Source organism: Dermacentor albipictus, chromosome 3, assembly GCF_038994185.2.
Source record: "Dermacentor albipictus isolate Rhodes 1998 colony chromosome 3, USDA_Dalb.pri_finalv2, whole genome shotgun sequence".
Lineage (NCBI taxonomy): Eukaryota > Metazoa > Arthropoda > Arachnida > Ixodida > Ixodidae > Dermacentor > Dermacentor albipictus.
Genome location: NC_091823.1, coordinates 55,232,270 through 55,251,083, shown reverse-complemented (window position 1 = coordinate 55,251,083; position 18,814 = coordinate 55,232,270). Strand labels below are relative to the sequence as shown.

The 18,814-nt window shown below is 43.5% G+C and overlaps 1 protein-coding gene across 1 annotated transcript in view; it reads right to left on the bottom strand.

Moving 5' to 3' along the window:
• Nucleotides 1-18,814, bottom strand: part of LOC139057703 (cell adhesion molecule Dscam1-like) — a 58,996-nt gene that overhangs the window by 22,570 nt on the left and 17,612 nt on the right. Inside the window, exons 2-3 of the mRNA XM_070536444.1 lie at nt 9,487-9,665; nt 8,678-8,834 (exon numbers count right to left, since the gene is read on the bottom strand). Of these exons, the coding sequence (XP_070392545.1) occupies nt 8,678-8,834; nt 9,487-9,665 (336 nt within the window). The remainder of the gene's footprint in view (nt 1-8,677; nt 8,835-9,486; nt 9,666-18,814) is intronic.

The window sequence follows — 18,814 nt, the reverse complement described above, 5'->3', positions numbered from 1 at the left end:
ACAATATAAGATCCATGTCACTCGAAATAAAGCTCACAAAAGTGGCGGTGTGGATGAGTTCACACCCTCTGACTTACTTAAGGAAACGACATGTCACTCGCCCCTGATTCGCGCTTTTAGGTAGTACTAACAAAAAAAATAGGAAAATATATGCAGAGGCAATCATACCTTGCTAGACCTAGGGTCGAACGATATTATAGCTGACTCCTAGTTTGCTCAAACGCTTCATTACTCGCAATATTAACTCACCGCGAGGTCCTCCAGAGTAGAATAAGTACCTTAGTTAATTTCTTCACAAAAAAGCAAGAGGAAAAGAACATTCGGACAAGGTATGCTATTCTGTAAGTGTGCACTGCATACAAACGCTTGGTGCGTGACTGTTTTGTCCATACCTGCTCTTTGTACTTTTGTAATTACAAAGAAAAAGAATCGCAAATTCGCCACAAAAGTGAAGCATTGATTGCAATAGCAAATTAGCAGACAGGACTACGAAGTAAGGATAGCACTTTTATCGGCCGTATCAACTTGTAAACATTCGCTTGTTAACTAACTTAACAAGCAGATGTGTCAGCGTGCATAGCAAACATGAACAAATGACACTTGGTGACCGCGGACTTTTGCTGTGGAAACGCTGCTGTGAGCAAGCGCGGCAGCAGCAGCGAGCGAAGTGACCTTCGTGCTGTCTGTCGCTTCAGCGCAAACTGAGCGCCGAGAACACACAGCACGCACAATGCTACACGCCGTCGACGCACTTGGACTATGGCTCCAACGCAGATTGCTCTCAAGATACCGCCGCGCGACCGTGCGTAGCCGCCACATAGGCAGTTGTAGGCTAAGTAGAACGCTACCCATCCCCCTCAGTCCCCTTCCCCTTGGTGTGTCGCAACGTTGGGTGCCTCGCGCACGATGGCAGACGGCGCGCTTCCTGCCCGCTCTCCTTCCTTTCACGCGGGTGAGATTGAGCCGCAATCATCGGCTCACCTGGCATGCTATCGCTCGCACATACAGCGTAGGGCGCCCGGTGACGGCGTTATCGCCCTTGGGCTTTATACGGAACATCACGGCGACGGCGACGACATAAATTCGCCTGGACTGTCCATATAATTGGTGTCGCAATAAAGTAAACAGCTGTCATCACCATGTGCTTCGAGTATTTTGGAGGGACCCTCAACTACCCTCGTGTTTCGCGCTATAATCTATCAGCTTGGGCAGGCGCTGCGCTTGAGAGCAAGCATTTCTCAAAGAGGGTCTTTTTTGTCCAGATGCCACTCAATCACAAAGACCTCGAGTCTTGCATGCTGCCGTGATTGCATCGGAGTATTTGATCTATTTCCTTGACCAACCGTTTCTGGGATCTTCAATGAAACCTTCCACCTCATGCCTACTGTTTTGGTCAACAGGCGAGTGAAGGAATGTTCAAAACAGCCAATGGGCTCCTTCTGAGAGATCTGTTCTTATCTTATCCTTCAGTATTTCCATTGTGGATAGCTGTTTCTGCGATCTCAACCAGTTGTTCTAAACATAGCAACGTTGCTAGAATCAAGATATCACCTGTACAAAGTAAACAAAACCTGGAGTAGTAAACTGCTGGCCTAGCTGGTTTGACATAATTCTGCAAAGGGGAGAAGAGAAGCGTTGCGAAAAAAAAAAAAATACCTGGACATGAAAGACGCTTTCTCAGAATGCGTCTTTCTTGTCCACATCTTTGTACTGCAAGTCTCTGTGCTCACCTTTGCAAAAAATACGAGTTGTATTCACAAAAACTTCTTACGTTATTTTTGTTCGTAAGATGAAGTTCCAGCCTATCCCGATGCTATACATAGCATTAGCGAAGGTGGCCAGCCAGTGGAAAAGAGCACTTACGAACGAAAAGCTTTCTATAGCCGGCTCGGCCTATGGTCTTGTTGATGTTCTTGATGCACCCATGGTGTTGCACCCATCATGACGCTGTTTTTATGCTGGTGAGCTGTGTTCGCGTTTATAGTCCTTGTAGGTATTTTGTTCTTCTAGTCTGTGTAATTTTTTCTCGTGTCTGAGTAGTGTGTATTTGCGACTTCCGGCTCTGAAGAAGCCAGCGTTTCAAATTTTCTAGTTACAATTAAAAAAATACACCCCTATCGAGCACGACACGTTTCAGGGACAAAATTACTAGTAGAAAAAAGAAGGTCAATGTTCACAGCGCCTGGTCTTTGATAACCATTTGTATCGCAAACATGTTCGTGATGCTATCGCTTTGGCGTATTGGTATTTGGTCTTATGTCATCTGCTCTTATGTTATCATTTAGTGCGAGCAGGTGTCGTCGCGCCCGGAAGGAAGTCTGTGAGTTTGTGTGCGACTACACCGCTGCTAGCTGAAAAGTTAAACGCTGTTTACACATTATAAACACACACTATATTTGCTTTCCCTTCTTCTCTGGTGGCTATCTAAAATTGGCCTAGTAACTTTTCGATCAGTTAACTTGAGCTTCTTTATATTTTTATTACTTACCTTCAAGTTTTCAGCAAGATAAAGACATTTGGAACAGCTCCCATGGCGAACCTTGGCCAATCCCCCCTCATGGATACGAGGCATAGTTGAAAGAGGACGCTGACAACAGCAGCAGCAGCAGTTCAGGCAACAGCAACAATGCGCTGCCGCATTTGCCGGTTGTAGGCTAGAGCGACTCAATGTTCACATTTTTTGTCGCTTCTTTCCGAAATAGCCTTGTCGTCACTTCGCAGCAACGCTCACTGATGCGGACTTGAGACTAGAGTCTTTCTCGCACGAAAGTGCCGCCTAGGAGCCGGCTCGGCAGGCTCTGATTACTGATGTTAGTCCGCCAAGCGACCTGTGACAAATGCTGACCCAACCTCGGCAGCAAATATGTTCAAGGGACCCTTCGTTTCCTTTCTTGTTTTGTTTGGCGCAGAGGGGTCGCTGACCCAGAACAACTGAACCGCCTTTGTGCAGGAAAAAAAAAACGCTGACGGGTACTGGACTAAAGGGCAGAGAATAACGATTGCATTTGAGGGTTGGCTGAGCAGAAATCTTGATCAGCATCCAATTGTTGCTATGTCTCAGTACTCCGAGGAGTCTTTCTGGTCTTGGGAGATTGGTCACACTGCCGCTTGGATATACACATGCAGATGGAACCAAATTGAGGCCATAGCTCCCCCGCCCAGCGTACTGATGGCACGGAAGACGATTTTCCTTCTGCATTATGCTCCTTGATGTGCCTTTGCTTCGTGTCAGCTAAGCCAATCGTTTCATAATTAAAATGAAGGATTACCCAGTTCCATCTTTTGAAAAGAGAAAAAGAAGTTTGATCAAAACAGAAGATGTCAACCCTGTTATGTACAGGGTTAGTACTTCAGATGAGGTGTCTGAAATATACATGACGAGGAAAGAAACACAAATGAAGCAAGAAATAAGTGCTATGACTAACCTAACAAGTCGAGCCTAAATAAAAGACAAAATTCGAAGAATCCATTTAAGTCCTTAATGGCGTAAATATAACATTAGAACGACAGAAAGCTGAGCTAGTTGGTAAGGATTCATAATACAAAGAAGGGGTAAGGCGTTCAGACGCGGACACAAGACAAGTGGACAGCACTAACGCCGACTATCAACTAAAGGCAGCAATGAGGCGAAAAAAGAATGAAGACACAAAACTCATCTGTGCATGCTCTGGAAAGCTAGCACCACATGTCAATCGGGTACACGTGCCGGTCTAGGTGAGAGGTAACTGTTAAGGCGTTTGGTCTCTTCCATATGTAAGGTAATCGAAGGCTGACTCACGCACGCGATTCCACTAATATTGATATGCCATGTCACGACCATAAGCCGCGTATCTTCATTCCTATGCGTGTACAATATCACGCATTCATCTAACTTAGGCGTGCAGTTACAATTTTGGCAGTCTTGGCAATGTATGTAAGGAAAGATTAGAAGGGATCCACCTGTTAACCACCTTTAGTTGTGGCTATTCCGTACACTCATTTGGTATCGCACAAGCTTAAAAAAAAATTGCAAGTATATATGGTGTTAATATCGTTTTGACTGCTCCCAATAAGCTATAGGTAAGATAATCGCTACCATGCAGAGAAATACGGAGCAGGTGATAAGCAAAAAAGAACAGATATTTATCCCGTGAAGCACATCAACAACAGCAATATTACTAACTGTCGTATTGGTATGTTATATAATGTTCCCTTTAGCTGTGGCCGTTTGTACGCAGGGCAAACGGTGCGGTGTATCAATCAGAGGCTAATGGAACATAAAAGGTCGCCTTACTGATGGATCATCTTCTCGGTGGATGGTCGAGGCATGACATATCAATAATGGTGGGAGCGCGTGCGTGAGTCAGCCTTTGATTATCTTACATAAGGTAGAGATCAAATGCCTTAACAGTTACCTCTAGCGTAGACCGGCACCTGTGCCCGATTGACACGTGGTGCTACCTTTCCAGAACATGCGCATATGAGTTTTGTGTCTTCTTTCTTTGTTCACCTCACTACTTTCTTCAGTTGATAGTCGGCGTTTGTGTCGTCCACTTCTCTGCTCTTGTGTCCGTGTCTGCACGCCTTACCCCTTCTTTGCAATATGTAAATATAACAGCAAGGCCTCCGCTCTTCCGACTGCCTTCCTACATTCGCGCCAGGGCCCTAGAAAGTCTGGAACCCGTATTTGACCGCTTGTATCAAATGAAGTCTTTGCTGCTTACCGCGCTGTGTATTATACAGGCTTGAGTGACACGGCATGTGCTCAAAATCACTAGGTAGCAGCAGCGAACTGACTTTCCCTATCTTAAGAAAAAATAAAATACTGGTATAGGCTACACGTAGTCCTTAACGATGAATAACGCTCTCAACATGTTTGGCTGGTACGCGAGAGACGCTGTAGCTGCTCTACGGGTTAATGTTGGATTGATAAGTGATGCTAATAAGGTGAATGGAGGGACTAACTCCATTACCATAGCCTCATAAGAGCAACGCGTCCTCCTGTATTCGCATTCACAAAACAAGCTCGGCTCAACGTTTCTCCTCAAGCTCAGTCAGCTGATGGCAACGCACGTGCTCTCCTGAAGTGTAGCTGCGGCAGCCACTATTCCTCGTTGAAAATTCTTGGGGTGGAGATTTTCTTGGCAAATATTGCTTTTCTCCAGTATTCGCTAGTACAGTGACTAAAAGAGCGCAATTGAGGAATCACAGCAGGAAAACCGCGTAACAGCGTTTTCGAAGGGATACAGGCCATTGTCATGTCCTCACAGTCAAGCGCAGACAACTGAGTAAATACAACCGCTCTGTGCGTTAGGTTGTATTAGCAAGCCTTTATTACAAAAAGAACATGCCGCAACTAATATCAAAGCGAACAAAGAAGGTGGTCTAGAAGTAAACAAAATCTCTTACGAACGAAAAATAATTGTTAATCCGATATATTTATGAACGCCGCATCGCCCTAGTGAAAAGATTTCTTTTGTGCCGGTATTCAAACGGCGTGCTCTTCTACACTGTAAAAATAGCTACACCCTTAAGGGTGTTTTCCTGTCGCACTGGTAATTCCCTCACCGTTAGGGCTTTACAGAAATTTATAGAGGACGACAACGGAGCTCTAACTAGACGGGCGATGACAAAAGGCGTAGTGGAAAACTATGTTATCATTTTGACAGCCTTGGGCGCACAGAAATATCCAAGAAAAACTCACAGGGATAGATATGAAACTCTCTTCTCGGATATTTCTGTTAGCCCAAGGTTGTCAGAATGTTTACACACTTTTGAACTACGTCTTTTGTCATCGCAAGTCTAGTTAGAGCAACCTTCTCGTCCTTTATAAATTTCTATAAGGTTCTAACGGTAAGGGTGTTGTTACCGGTGCAACAAGAAAACACCTTTAAAAGTGTAAATATTACTACAGTGATATATCTCGCGTTTCTTCTTTCTTTGTCATTCATAAATTTTTCAAATCACACGGCAGTAGCTTGTGTAAATCTTTGTCCCCGCCAATACCTAATGTTTCCTTTTAAGTGCTTCATTACGTTTACTGTGCTGTATTCTATCAGTTGCCGGTATGGTAAATTTTGTGTCGTTAAGTTTTTACTAACTGAAATTGGCACCCCAGCTTGTTGTCTCTCTCTATCTCTCCCTCTCTCTTTTCTATGCGGCCCTGTCTAGATTTCCTTATATTTTTCTGAGACTTCGTGAAGCTTCACGGCTAATTAGCTGGCCACCCAGGCGAGCCGTTGTTTGGACAACTTATGCAGTAACTTTCTGTTTCTTTTGCTAATTATCGACGCGAGCTCCTAAGCTGGAAAGTTGTATAACCCTGGAGGAGGTGGTTGCGTGAAGAGGGCAAGGGAGACCCCTAGTGGCGCTCTATAGAAGTAGACACTTCTTTCCGTGCGCAAAAACACTAACGTTGTGACTGAAGGAACAAAGAGACGTTCGGTTAAACTGAACACAGCACGGGAGACGACTCCTGTTTAGAGAGAGACGAGCCGTGCGCTTGTTACCCCATGCGGAAAGCACTGTCCTCGGCTTGGAAATTTCTCGTTCGTTCCATTTTCAGCGTACTTCCATTTTCACCTGCTTGTAGCTGAGCCGGCGCTTGTCATTAAGCAGCCACCGCTGCTAGCGTGGAGTACTCTGTCAATGTCGCCACTTTTCCTCCTTATTTCGCCCCTCCCCCCCCCCCCCCCCCCCGGAAAGCAAACAGTTAATGTATAATTTCTCTTCGTATGCCACAGGCTCAAAATGGAATCGCTCTAATTTGGATGAAATATTATTCGAGGGCTTTTATTCTAGAGGAAGAAGTAGAAAGAATTTACCGCAGGCTCGAATGTCAGTGACCGTTGCTTTGCACTCGGCACACAAATCCATGATGAAAGTGCAAAACACAAGAGTTTTGTTATATTTGAATCCGTTACCTCGCAAATATGTGGCACCATCACCAAGCAGCCCATGGAATTCCAGATAAAGTAGCACATGCGAAAGGAATACAATGAAGGCTTTACTGCGCTAATAACTTGTAAACTATAGGTATCGGAATATTCTTGTAACATTACAACTACAAGTATCATCACGGCTACAAGTAACATCGCCGTTCCCTGTAACATCATGGTTCATTGTAACATCATAGCTGCTTGTAACAACAAGCTGAAAACCTCACAGACAAAAATAAAGCTTATAATATATTTTCACGCTTGCAGGAGAAATAAGTTGCAATATTTCACTGGGCCATTCAAGTAGGGACCACAAATCTGAGGCGTTGCTTATGTGAGCATCCTTTGGAGTAAATGTTTGGGGTTGTTAGGTCATATGAAGGCGTACATTGCAATCGAAGTGCTTAGCGGTGTCATTGACTCTCGGCAGTGAATCTGTTTATTTATTTATTTATTTATTTATTTATTTATTTATTTATTTATTTATTTATTTATTTATTTATTTTGCAAACGCGTTTGTTGGTCATCGGCGTTTGGGACCGACCATTAGCGGACTCAACACCAGTGGCATTCACGAGCGAAAATTGCTGAATAGAGGATGACCCACTATATGGTTCCAAGCATTCTCTACAATTTATTTATATTGTTCGATGCGAGTCGTAAGGATCACCAAACGGATTGAAGGTGCCGCAAGTCACCAATTACAATAAAGCGGCCCTATTTTCACATGCAACGCGAAATCTTGATTCATGAATTTTCAGCTTCGTAACGAATACACCAACTCTAAACTGCGAGCGCTAGGATAACGTTTAGTCTTCCTTCTCGCATGTTCACCCTTCCGAGCTTGAATATCACGTGCAGCTACTATACAGGGTTTTTTAGCGAACACTTTCAAAATTTTTTAAAGCTTGCCTGTGGCAGATAGCTCAATTCTAGTTTATGAGCTGGTCTACTCGAAGCGGCGGACACTACTTGCAGAAAGAATTGATATGCGAAATCAACTAAATACCAAGAATTCACTAATTAACTTTTTACCTAATAATCTTATGACCCATATTGCAATTTACAAATTCTGGCAGTGGACTTCGCAAGGCGCATCCACTTGGAACGAATTCTCAGGACGACACCAGTTTCGAGATGTCAATTCTCGAACTTTGCGGAGAAATTCATTCGCGTTCCAATTACTTGTGTGCTTGAGTGCCTGAAATGATGTTTTCTTAATAAGTTAACTGGAACGCCGATGCAGTTCTCCGCAAAGTTTGCGAATTTATATCTCGAAACTGATGTCATCTTGAAAATTCGTTCCAAGTGGATCCGCCTGGCGACCTCCACGGCTAGAATTTGCGAAATGCAATATGGGCAATTTTTTAGTTAGTTAGAAACTTAATTAGGGCTTTTTATTAATTAGGTGATTTACATCTCAATTTTTGTTGCTAATATTGTCCTCTGCTTCGTGTAGACCAGCTCATGAACTATAATTGTGATATCTGTCACAGGCAACTCTTCAAGACTTTAAAAGTGTTCGCTAAAACACCCTGTATATAGTCTAGAGGCACGTTCCGCACGAGCCTAAATAAGCTATCACGCCTACAAGAAGCCGAAATAAATGTGCGCGAACGCGATACCTATGCTTCTTCATAGGTCACCGAGGCATATATGTTTATTTTTTTTTTAGTGCGTCAACTGCGTCACATAAATTTTATAGCCAACCACGTCTTGAAATGTGACGACATTGGAAGCGCCGACCCATTGGCACTCACCGCCACGGACGTGTACCAAGCGGCCCTTGACGCGACCTTGGTTGTTGGAAGCCAGACAGCGGTAGGTGGCCGAGTGCACTTCGGCTAGGAACTGCGAACTTCCGAACGGCCGCAGAACCAGCGATCCGTCCGAGCGGAACTCCCGAATGCCCGGAACCTGGGCGAACAGGGAGCAGGCTTTTCAGGGCACGTCAGCGGGACACTGTTGCGGTCGCGTGAAAGTGCCGAATAAAGAAACGCGTGCCTCCTCACGGGTAACCGAGCTAGTCGACATACTCGCGCCTTTCGTCGGTTCTGGAATTGTTAAGGCTTCGACATTGTGTGAGCAGACTCCCACTCAATCTTTGTTATTGTTTTACATAACCAGAAACGTGCAGCTGGCCGCACGCATATATTTATTTTGATGTTGCTCCGAACGTTCTGCGCACGCGCCGTGGTGGGTCGGACGCAGTGGCGTTTTGCTGCAGAGCGCGAGTTCGCGGGACGAACGTCCAATTAAGACACAATTTCAGAACGCTCCTATGAAGCACACTGAATGCTCGTAATTGAAACCCTGGTTGTCAAAACTAACGCGGAGCCTCTCGCAACGGAGTTCCCCTGAATTCATCGTCAAGTTTCGGGTCGTTAAACACGAACACCTAACATTCCAGGGAGACAACATCGTTCACACTGAAGTCACGAGGTGAAAATTACATATTACAACGTAAGAAGAACCGTTCGTTTTATCATGTTCTCTCCATTTTCTTTTTTTTTGGTAAAAGCACCGGAAACATTCGGCTTTGAAAGAACGACTTCGGTTCCCCGCTCACCGTATGAGCTGGGCTGCCGTCGGCCATTTCCCACGTGATGGCGGGGATGGGTCGACCGTCGGCCGTGCACTGCAGAACAGCGCCAGCGTCGCTCGAAAAGCGCACCACGCTCGGTGGTTCCTGAAGCAGTCGGGGCCCGTAAGCGTCGTCACCTTTCGGGACGGTACTAGGCGCCGCCACTGCACAGAAAACAGTTAAATGGATTGTTGAGCATATCTGTCTGGATAATTACAAAGTTAAAGTAACAATAGTATATATATATATATATATATATATATATATATATATATATATATATATATATATATATATATATATATATATATATATATATATATATACACAATATATATATATATATATATATATACAATATATATATATATATATGTATATATATATATATATATATATATATATATTGTGAAGTAAATTATCACATGTAAGAAGAAAAATCATTTTTATATACTAATGCTTCAGCTGTGTCATGGCATTCATCAGCGTGAAGAGCATTACATAGGAGACCGTTTATAAGAGTGTTATTAGCTGCAATGTTATAGCCATTTTTGATGGCATACAAGCAAGAATTGCAGTTGAAAATACACTGCATCACACAGTAAAAAAATTGTGACGGTCATTAAACTGAGCGATGACTACGAAACTGATGAACATTAAACTGAACTATGAAATAGATAACAGGTGTCGTAAGCAGCATGACCATTAGGAAGCACAATATGGCATAACCACCAGACGGGAAGAAACGAAAAATGAAAGGCGCGTCTTATGTGGGATAAAACCGAGCATTGTGAGATCGCAAATAAACAAATTTGGGAACACCGTTCTCGACGACAGCAGTGAAAAGTTTGATGTTTGTTCCATGTTTGCGCCGATACCCTAATGAATGGCAATTTATTTGTGTTTTAAGAGCGATTCTATAACAGCCATTGTTAAGGGCCTATTAGCCGTTAATTGTTTCAAATGACGCACAAATTTCTCGTTGGGTAGGCATAAAAAATACTTACACATTTAATAAAACGCGATAGAGAGTGTGTATACGTACCTATCGTCAATATGACCACCGATAAGGGCAATTGATGTGTTTTTACCTTTATTCAATATTCTGTGTCACTTCTGTGTCCTTGTGCTAAACATCCTCGCTGGCCATTCAACTTCAAAGAGTGGAATGGCTCATGACTTTTTATTTGATTTTTTTTTTATGAAAGCAGCATGGCGCGTAGAGTTGGCGATTTGTCGATCAACACCACGCGGCGGTTCTGTGTAAATATTTTACGCCGTTCGTTGTATGTAGATATACTACAGTGTATAATGTAGACAACCGCCCTCCCTGCCTCCCTACACACACACACACACACACACACACACACACACACACACACACACACACACACACACACACACACACACACACACACACACACACACACACACACAAACACACACACACACACACACACGCGCGCGCGCGCACGCACACGCACACAAACACAAACACGCACACAAACACAAACACAAACACAAACACACACACACACACACACAGAGAGAGAGAGAGAGACGGAAAGACGGATGGACGGAAGACAGCACAGAAATGTCCTTTGGTTTTCACATTTCGGTCATATCGCAAAAAAGGAGTATTCATTTTTTCACTTATCTTTTTTGTGCTTCAGGAATATATCTGTAAAGTATGGGGAGCTGTGGGTGTTTAAACAGTAATTACTTATAGTGTTCAAATAATTGCAGAGAAAACACCAACATATAGAGCTAAAGGATAGCACTTGTGCTACAAAGGCAATGCCATTGTGTATTGTGGGGCGATGTCGTAGGGGAGGGGGGATCGTTTACAAGGAGAAATGAAGTTGGGCCTGGTTTATTTGCGGCTTCTCTTGCTGCAGTAACTCCCTCAAATGGAAGAACCGAACGAGTGGGTAAGTAAAGAAAGATAGCAGACGACGTGGCTGCCAGAAGGCTCAGGTAGATTGATAGCACAATCAACGAAAGTACGACAAGAGAGAAACGGATCCATTTGCGGAGTGGCACCGAATTGCACTCAGCTTTCTTCGTGCGAGCGTTTCTTTCTCTGAGAGCCCTTTGTTTCGCTGTACGGGGGCTGTTAGCTTATCATTAAGTTCTGATTATGTACTTAAGAGGCAAAGTGAAAGATCATAAACTTCATTAAGTAGTCTAGCGCTGTCCGTGTAATTGTTTTTTCTTTTCGTTTTCTTTTTAGTTTTTTTTTTTGCTCATAACGCCGAGTTTGAAATCTTGCCAGACTGCTACATGAGGAAAAAAAAAGGTAACTGCGTTTTTCTGCTGCCTCGCACGCACATATCTTTTTTATCGTTTGAAACTTTTCAGAAATCAGGTTGGTCGTTATCCTTTCAAAATATTAAATTTTGTGAGAATACTAACTGCCATTAGTGTAAAACTAAATATTCATTCATTAGGTCGACCTTACACACTTATCAAAGTAGCGTTTACAAAAGCACATGAATTCATGTTTATGCAAAAAGAGTACGCAAAAAAAAAATAAGTGAAATAATTATCACACGCGAGTGATCCCCACTCAAGTCTTTCGCAGGCTCTGGGATGGAACTTTTGTGCATTTTCCCAGCGTAAAAACACACTGTAGCAGCTTTGCATTTGTATTACTTCTGCGTTTGCGAGGACGTTCGGATTCGGAAAAAAAATTCCCGCAATATACAATATCTTCCCGATTTTTTTGCTCAAGATACGAACATTACGAAACTATCTTTGCTGCTTCTTCAAACGAACCAATATACGCCGTGAAATTTAACGAACAATGCCTATGACGACACCACTTTGCAAGGATTGTTCACAAGTGTGCTTATCGACAGCAATAAAGTGCACTGACAAAACTAGTTTCTTTGTTCAAGGCCTCGGCAAGGACGCATAAAGGACAGAATGTAAGTTCTAGAATGGCGGGGGAGGGCCACGAAAATCGTTTCCATCTCGACTGATCGAAAAATAGTTCCTTTCTCTTTATTAGCTACATTTCTTTTCTCGCATGAAAAAGAAGGCTTGTTCTTATGGCGCAAAAGAAAAAAACAAACAAAAAGAACGAACGCCAATATCCGCATCCCATTAAACCTCGCGCAAGAGCTCCTGCGCGTCCCGACCATCGATTCCGAGACAGCGTGTCTTCGAATTGAACTTCGAGATCGTTTCTTCGACTACGAAATGACTGATCTATGTAACTAAAAGGCCAGTGATATATATTTTTCTTTTCACTGGTTTTTTTATTGTTTTCTTTTCCGGCTCCATTTTCATCGCTCTTCGTACGAGTGCGCGGCGCCTACAATAGCGTCTCCGTCGCCTAAGCCGCTTCCATATATCAGTTCAGACGCTGTAGTATGGAACGGGCTGAATCTCTATTTGGTAAGAAATAAAAGAAGAACACTATTTTCTTATATGAACGAAGCATAGCAAATCACATTCAAGAGAAAAATTGCACATAATGCGTAAAACCGATTTCCATACCAAAATGAAAGTTAAATCGTGTGCCCTTGCAAGCTAAGGTGAGTGTGAGTACGTAAACTTCCAGAGAGAAGAAAATAATTTTAACTACCGGGTTGAGCGTGCCGAAACTTCACAGTATGTTAAAAGGCACGCCGTAGTAGAAATATCTGTATTAATGTGGGCCACTTACGGTTTCTTGAACTGCAACCACAATGTAAAATAATTTACACACCTAAAAGCAAAAAATAAAAAAAACTGTAAAGGGGTCAATAACCCCCACCTTTAGACCACAAAGAGGGTAAGGGTGTAAGTTACAAATAGATTTTCATCCTTCCTGGTTATTTACTTCGCAGTGCAGCACACGGTAGGTGAACGTTTTTGCATTCCTCCCTCGTCGCAATTCAGCCGCCATGGCCGTGAAACAAACCCTCATCCTCGTTCTCAGCGACACAACGCCGAAGCCACTGAGCTACGGCGGCGGGTCGGAAAAGAAAGAACTACAAAATTTCGTAGGATGGCTTCATCGAATACTACATTGACAAAAAATGTTCGATCAGAAGATCTATTTATGATCATTTCAGAACTCTAATTACATACATTTATAAATATTGTTTATGCTTTAGCTTTATTCTTCAAGAATCTTCTACGTTATATGCTACGGGAACCTTGACTATTCTAGATAACCCCTCCTGACCTCGTTGCAGTTGTGTACTTATTACTCACATGGGTTCATTCAATGAGTTGTCGTAATCTATATTTTTGTAATGTAAACATGCTCTCATCATCTTGTTAAAATTTTGCTTTCTCTAATTTCATTGTGGAAAGTTCGACCATCATTCCGTTTGGGTCTAACTTCGGTGCACGTGAAATACACGGCCGTGGGCTCTGCAAATTCAGGCAGTCTGTTTGTCGCACTTCTGTGCTTATACTTTTTACTAAAATAACCATTTGTCCAGTTATCAATGTGATTTCAGCTCCAAAGTTTAAAGGGATGATCTCTTCAAAAGGTGCGCCATTGGGAACAAGTATATATTTTTTTCACAATTCGAGTTCCACGCCTTGTAGATGCAGATTTCACACCATCGTAAGTAAGAGCGTAGGCGTGAACGACCAACACCTAAGTCTTGTCTGGTATAGCCAACTCCTCGTTCATGTTATCTGATCCGGCAAAATGTGCCGCCCTGCTGGTATATACGTTCTCATGCTGACTAATATTTCTTAGAGGGACCGCCGACCCACTCCTTATTGACAAACGACGCATCCACGTGACAGTGAGTTACACGTACTTGTGGCGTAAATAAACGCTGCGCCATTTCGCAAGTTTCTTCGTGCGACCGAAGAAAGAAGACTACACACCTGGATAACCTCCGCAAGTGAAAATAAAATGAAAAAATATAGAAGAGGCTCTAGGCTTTGTCATTGCTCAGGTCAAAAATACCGCACGTAAGACACGCGAGGAAAATAAGGGAAATGGAAGGCGCCGATTTATAGTCGCCTAACAATCACACCAAGTAGACCGACAACGGAGCCATACCAAAGTACGGGAAAAATGAAAAATTGTCTTTTTTTTGTTGTGTTGATGGAATAAATGAAGAGCAAAATCATATTTGTGACAACTGTTTCATTTTATTGAGATTATTACGTGACAAACTTTATGGTATTGCCGCATGTCCAACTTCATGCACATCTCTAATTTTGCTCAACTATGCCAGCTGTTACATACGCAACAAGCGTACTGCACTTTATTTGTAAAACAGAATAAAAAGAACGTGATGAGCCATTGACTGGCATCCATTCAAGTCGACGCACATGATCAGTATTTAGTGTGTTTGTGTTAAAGCAGTTTACATTAATTTCACAATTTCCTTACAACGGTACAGCTTCACATTACTTTACCGGGCTCGTCAGAGAGTTTGGTGCTTACGCTGAACGTATTGCCTTACCAAAATGACATGGCATTGGATTAGTTACTGATAATCGAAAATCAATATATTGAGTGAAGATAAAAATATTCAACACGAAGAACGTGGCAGATAACAACGTACTGAGCGCTTCCTTCTTTTCTGTCTTCATCGAGGGGAGGCCGGGCTGAACAGATTCATTTGAGATGCAGATAGTACTATGCTTCCTGCGTAGTGTACACTCTTTTGTAGTGTGGCTTAGTTGAAGTGGCCACCCTTCACCTTACATACACCAGAGTTGGCCTAGAAGGCTTGGAACTTCTCTGGCCTCTGATTCCATTGGTATTTAGTCTAATAAAAGCGAAATGGAAACCTTCAACAGTATTAAAACTCCTAAAAATGTTGCGAGAGGTCTAGGCATTGCTCACTTTGCACATATTCCCATATTTACTGTTCATATAGTATACAGATTTCGCGAATGACATTTATACAGCTGTTTTGCTACATTCCATATATGACCAGAAAGATGACAGCTATGGATAACAATATTGCTTACTTTTCCATCACTTCGATGAAGGACCACATTGGTAACACTAGCACATTCCACGAAAGGGAAGGAACTAAAGAAGACGAAGTTTATTGATTCTTTCATGAAAGTTACATACATACATACATACATACATACATACATACATACATACATACATACATACATACATACATACATACATACATACATACATACATACATACATACATACATACATACATACATACATACATACATACATACATACATACATACATACATACATACATACATACATACATACATTTATGTATGTATGTATGTACATACGGCATTTCAGACCTTTATCAAAGCTCAAACACAGTAGCGTGTCGACAGTGATGTGTTGCTTTGCTTGTTCAATTCTTGCACAGCAATCGTAGTGGTCTGTCCGACGCCATCTCAACCAACGTATACCTAAAAAAGCCGAACGCCTGGCCGTGGTACCCGTTTTAGAAACGGGTGGTACTCTGGTGGTGGGTATCGAACCACACACCTCCTGCAGCCGAGCCAGGCACCCTATACTCACTGGGACGCGGTTGCAGGATCTAAGGGTACAATGACCTCTCGGTCAGTCGTATGGATCCCGAAGGCGACGCCGAAGCCGGCGCTAGAACGCTGCGTCAAAGCCGCTCCGACTGCTACTTGAAGGCGACCGCTTTTATTGGCAGCCTGTCAGTGATTCGCGCTTGTCCGCGACGGTGTGACAGCCGTTCTCCCAACCCTTGTGTCGGAATCTTCCACGCCGCTGGTGGAGGCGGCACGTCGCTACGCTGCTGTCGGGCGCATCACAGATGCTTTGCGTTTGGTGTTTGCGCAAGCTGGGTGGTATATGTATACTGTTCTGACGTTTTGCTTTGTCAATGACTGCTGCGGCAACATGGGTGTGCTTTTTGTTGCAGATTTGTTGGCGCCTTTTAGCGCTCACACACACACACACACTTGCACGATTGTACCAACCATGCAGGCCGTACTAGCGAGTCCAAGTTCAGGCTCTTTGGAAAAAGGCGCCACTTCCGCGAAGAGCAGTACACCGTGGAATTTTGCAAGGCGAGCTGCCTAAGCTTTAGCTTCAAATAGTAATACACATATATATTTATGCCTACTCTGCAATCGCAGTGGGGTAAATGCTTCTGTACACACATGCCGTACTTTCTACGCCTGTTATAATTCTCGTCATTACGACAATTCGTCACAAAATAAGCCGTAGGACTACAGTCTCGAGGAACGTTCGGGAGTTATAAGGCTGTGTTTGGCAGATAACCTCACTAACTGTCCGTGTATCTCTCTAGTTCTGCTGGCAATAAGATTTTGTTCAGACAACGCCTTAGACATCTAGCTGCAAAACATCTCGCCTTTGCCGCTCCATCGTTTCAATCTTGGAGTTCCAGTATTGTAGCTTGAACCCAGTCCATTCACTGTCTCGCGTCTTTCACAATGGCCCTATCTCGATACTGCCTTTCGATTCTGGTTTCTGCATTGAATCTCTTTGCCATGCATACCTATATATAAATAAATATATATGTATATATCTACGTATACTTTCTTCCATTCGCGTTTGCGTGGTATATTCTTTGTGCGTCACCAACAGACGACATACATAAATCACCACATGGTCCCACGGTCTCGCGGTCCACAAAGGTTACTAAATGGCCCGTGGCCGGTTACGCTCAAGCGTTCCAGCATCGGTCAAAGAAAAACAGTTAGAATTTCCGGATTCGCTCTTTCTAGTTGCCACAAACGTGCACAGCGCTATGCTTGAGCAAGAAAGAAATATAGAAAGAAAAAAAAAAGAAAAATAAGGAGGGGAAAACAGAATACCACAAACTGTATCGTGTATAGTACGGTACAAAGCAACAGCGAAAAAAAGAAAGCAAGCAGATGCAGAGGCGCCTGAACATCAGGAACGACGCCCTTTGAGAAGTGAACTGACCGCTGAGCGATGACTTAATTCGGGCCTCGGCAACGTCTCCCCCAACCATTTCTAGCGCTGGCGGCAGCAAGTTCGCCGGGAGAAGACGTGTGGACGTGCAGAGGGCCACGGAAGTCGTTCCAGCTCTGATTGATTTCACCAATAATAGCCGGTACCAAAGTTCCACTCGCCCCTTCTTCCGACCCCGAGCGGTAAAGAAACAGCTCCCATCTTCTCCGGAGCCTCCGAGGAAGCTGTTGGGTCTCTACCACCGGGTGCCGGCCGAAGGCGTCGACGACGTGCGCCCATCGATCAATAAAAACAAAAATGAATAAAATACGCGCGAAGCCGCCTCCGCGGGAAGCAAAGATTTTCTCTGACCTTCCGCTCGCTGCACCCCCGCGTCTCCCTGCCTGGAAATGGCTCGACCTTATGCGTGGCGTTTTGCGTAAGTTCTTCTGGGCTTCATTCTATAAGTCCCGTTTTATTTGTTGAACGTTTGCACTTCTAATTAAAGAGGGCAACTATGCATAGCATGTGAGCTGTTTGTTCGAAGCTTGGCGGAGTTCTACATACCTCAGGTTAGTTTCAAGAGGTAACAGAATTTTGGGTCTGGCTGGCATGATTCTGATATTGGGACCACAGCGTTTCAACGACCTGGACGTAAAAAAAAACAAGGATGGTTGAAAGTTTGAATAGCGCGTCCTTCTGGGTCCTTTGATGCCCGCGTTGCCTACGTGCTATGGTCCCGTTATCGCGATAAGTCAAGGCGCTGCAATGCTATTTGAGGATCTGGTTGTCACTGAGTGATGAAGCTTTGGTGGCTTTCGAAGGACCACATGCTTAGATGAGCAAGGTACTAAAAAAAATATGCAGATTCAACCTACATGTTGAAATCCGAGAAACGAAGCTTTCGTCAAGCGGCTAAATCAATGTCATGCGACTGATTACACTCTCCGCAGTGCTCTGCACAATAGCGATTACCTGCCTGCCAGTGAAGAAGGCAACACGTGGACAGACCCATCACGCGACCCACGTGACCGCGCCTTATACTGTCTCTGAGATTGGACCCCTTCTTCTATGAAACTGTATCCAGGGTCGGGGCGTCAACTCTATGGCGGGTCGATCCTGGAAATAGTGGAATAGTAAAGTGCTCCACGAAAGACCGATGAACTAGTGGTGCCAAATGCACGGAAAGTATAACGATATATTTTAGCATGAAGGCAGAATCACAAAGAAGGCACACAGACACACGACACAGTCTCCTGCAACGTGCGTCTGTTTGTCATCTTTGTAATTGCGCCTTCGCGCTATGATATGTCGTTAAGTAAACACCACTTAGCCCAACAACAAGTCCTCCTTAGCAAAGTAGGCATCAGAAAACTTACTTTTTAAGGAAAACGTGCTTTTGGTGGCATTTATTTGTTTTACTAAAAGCTAATAATGCAT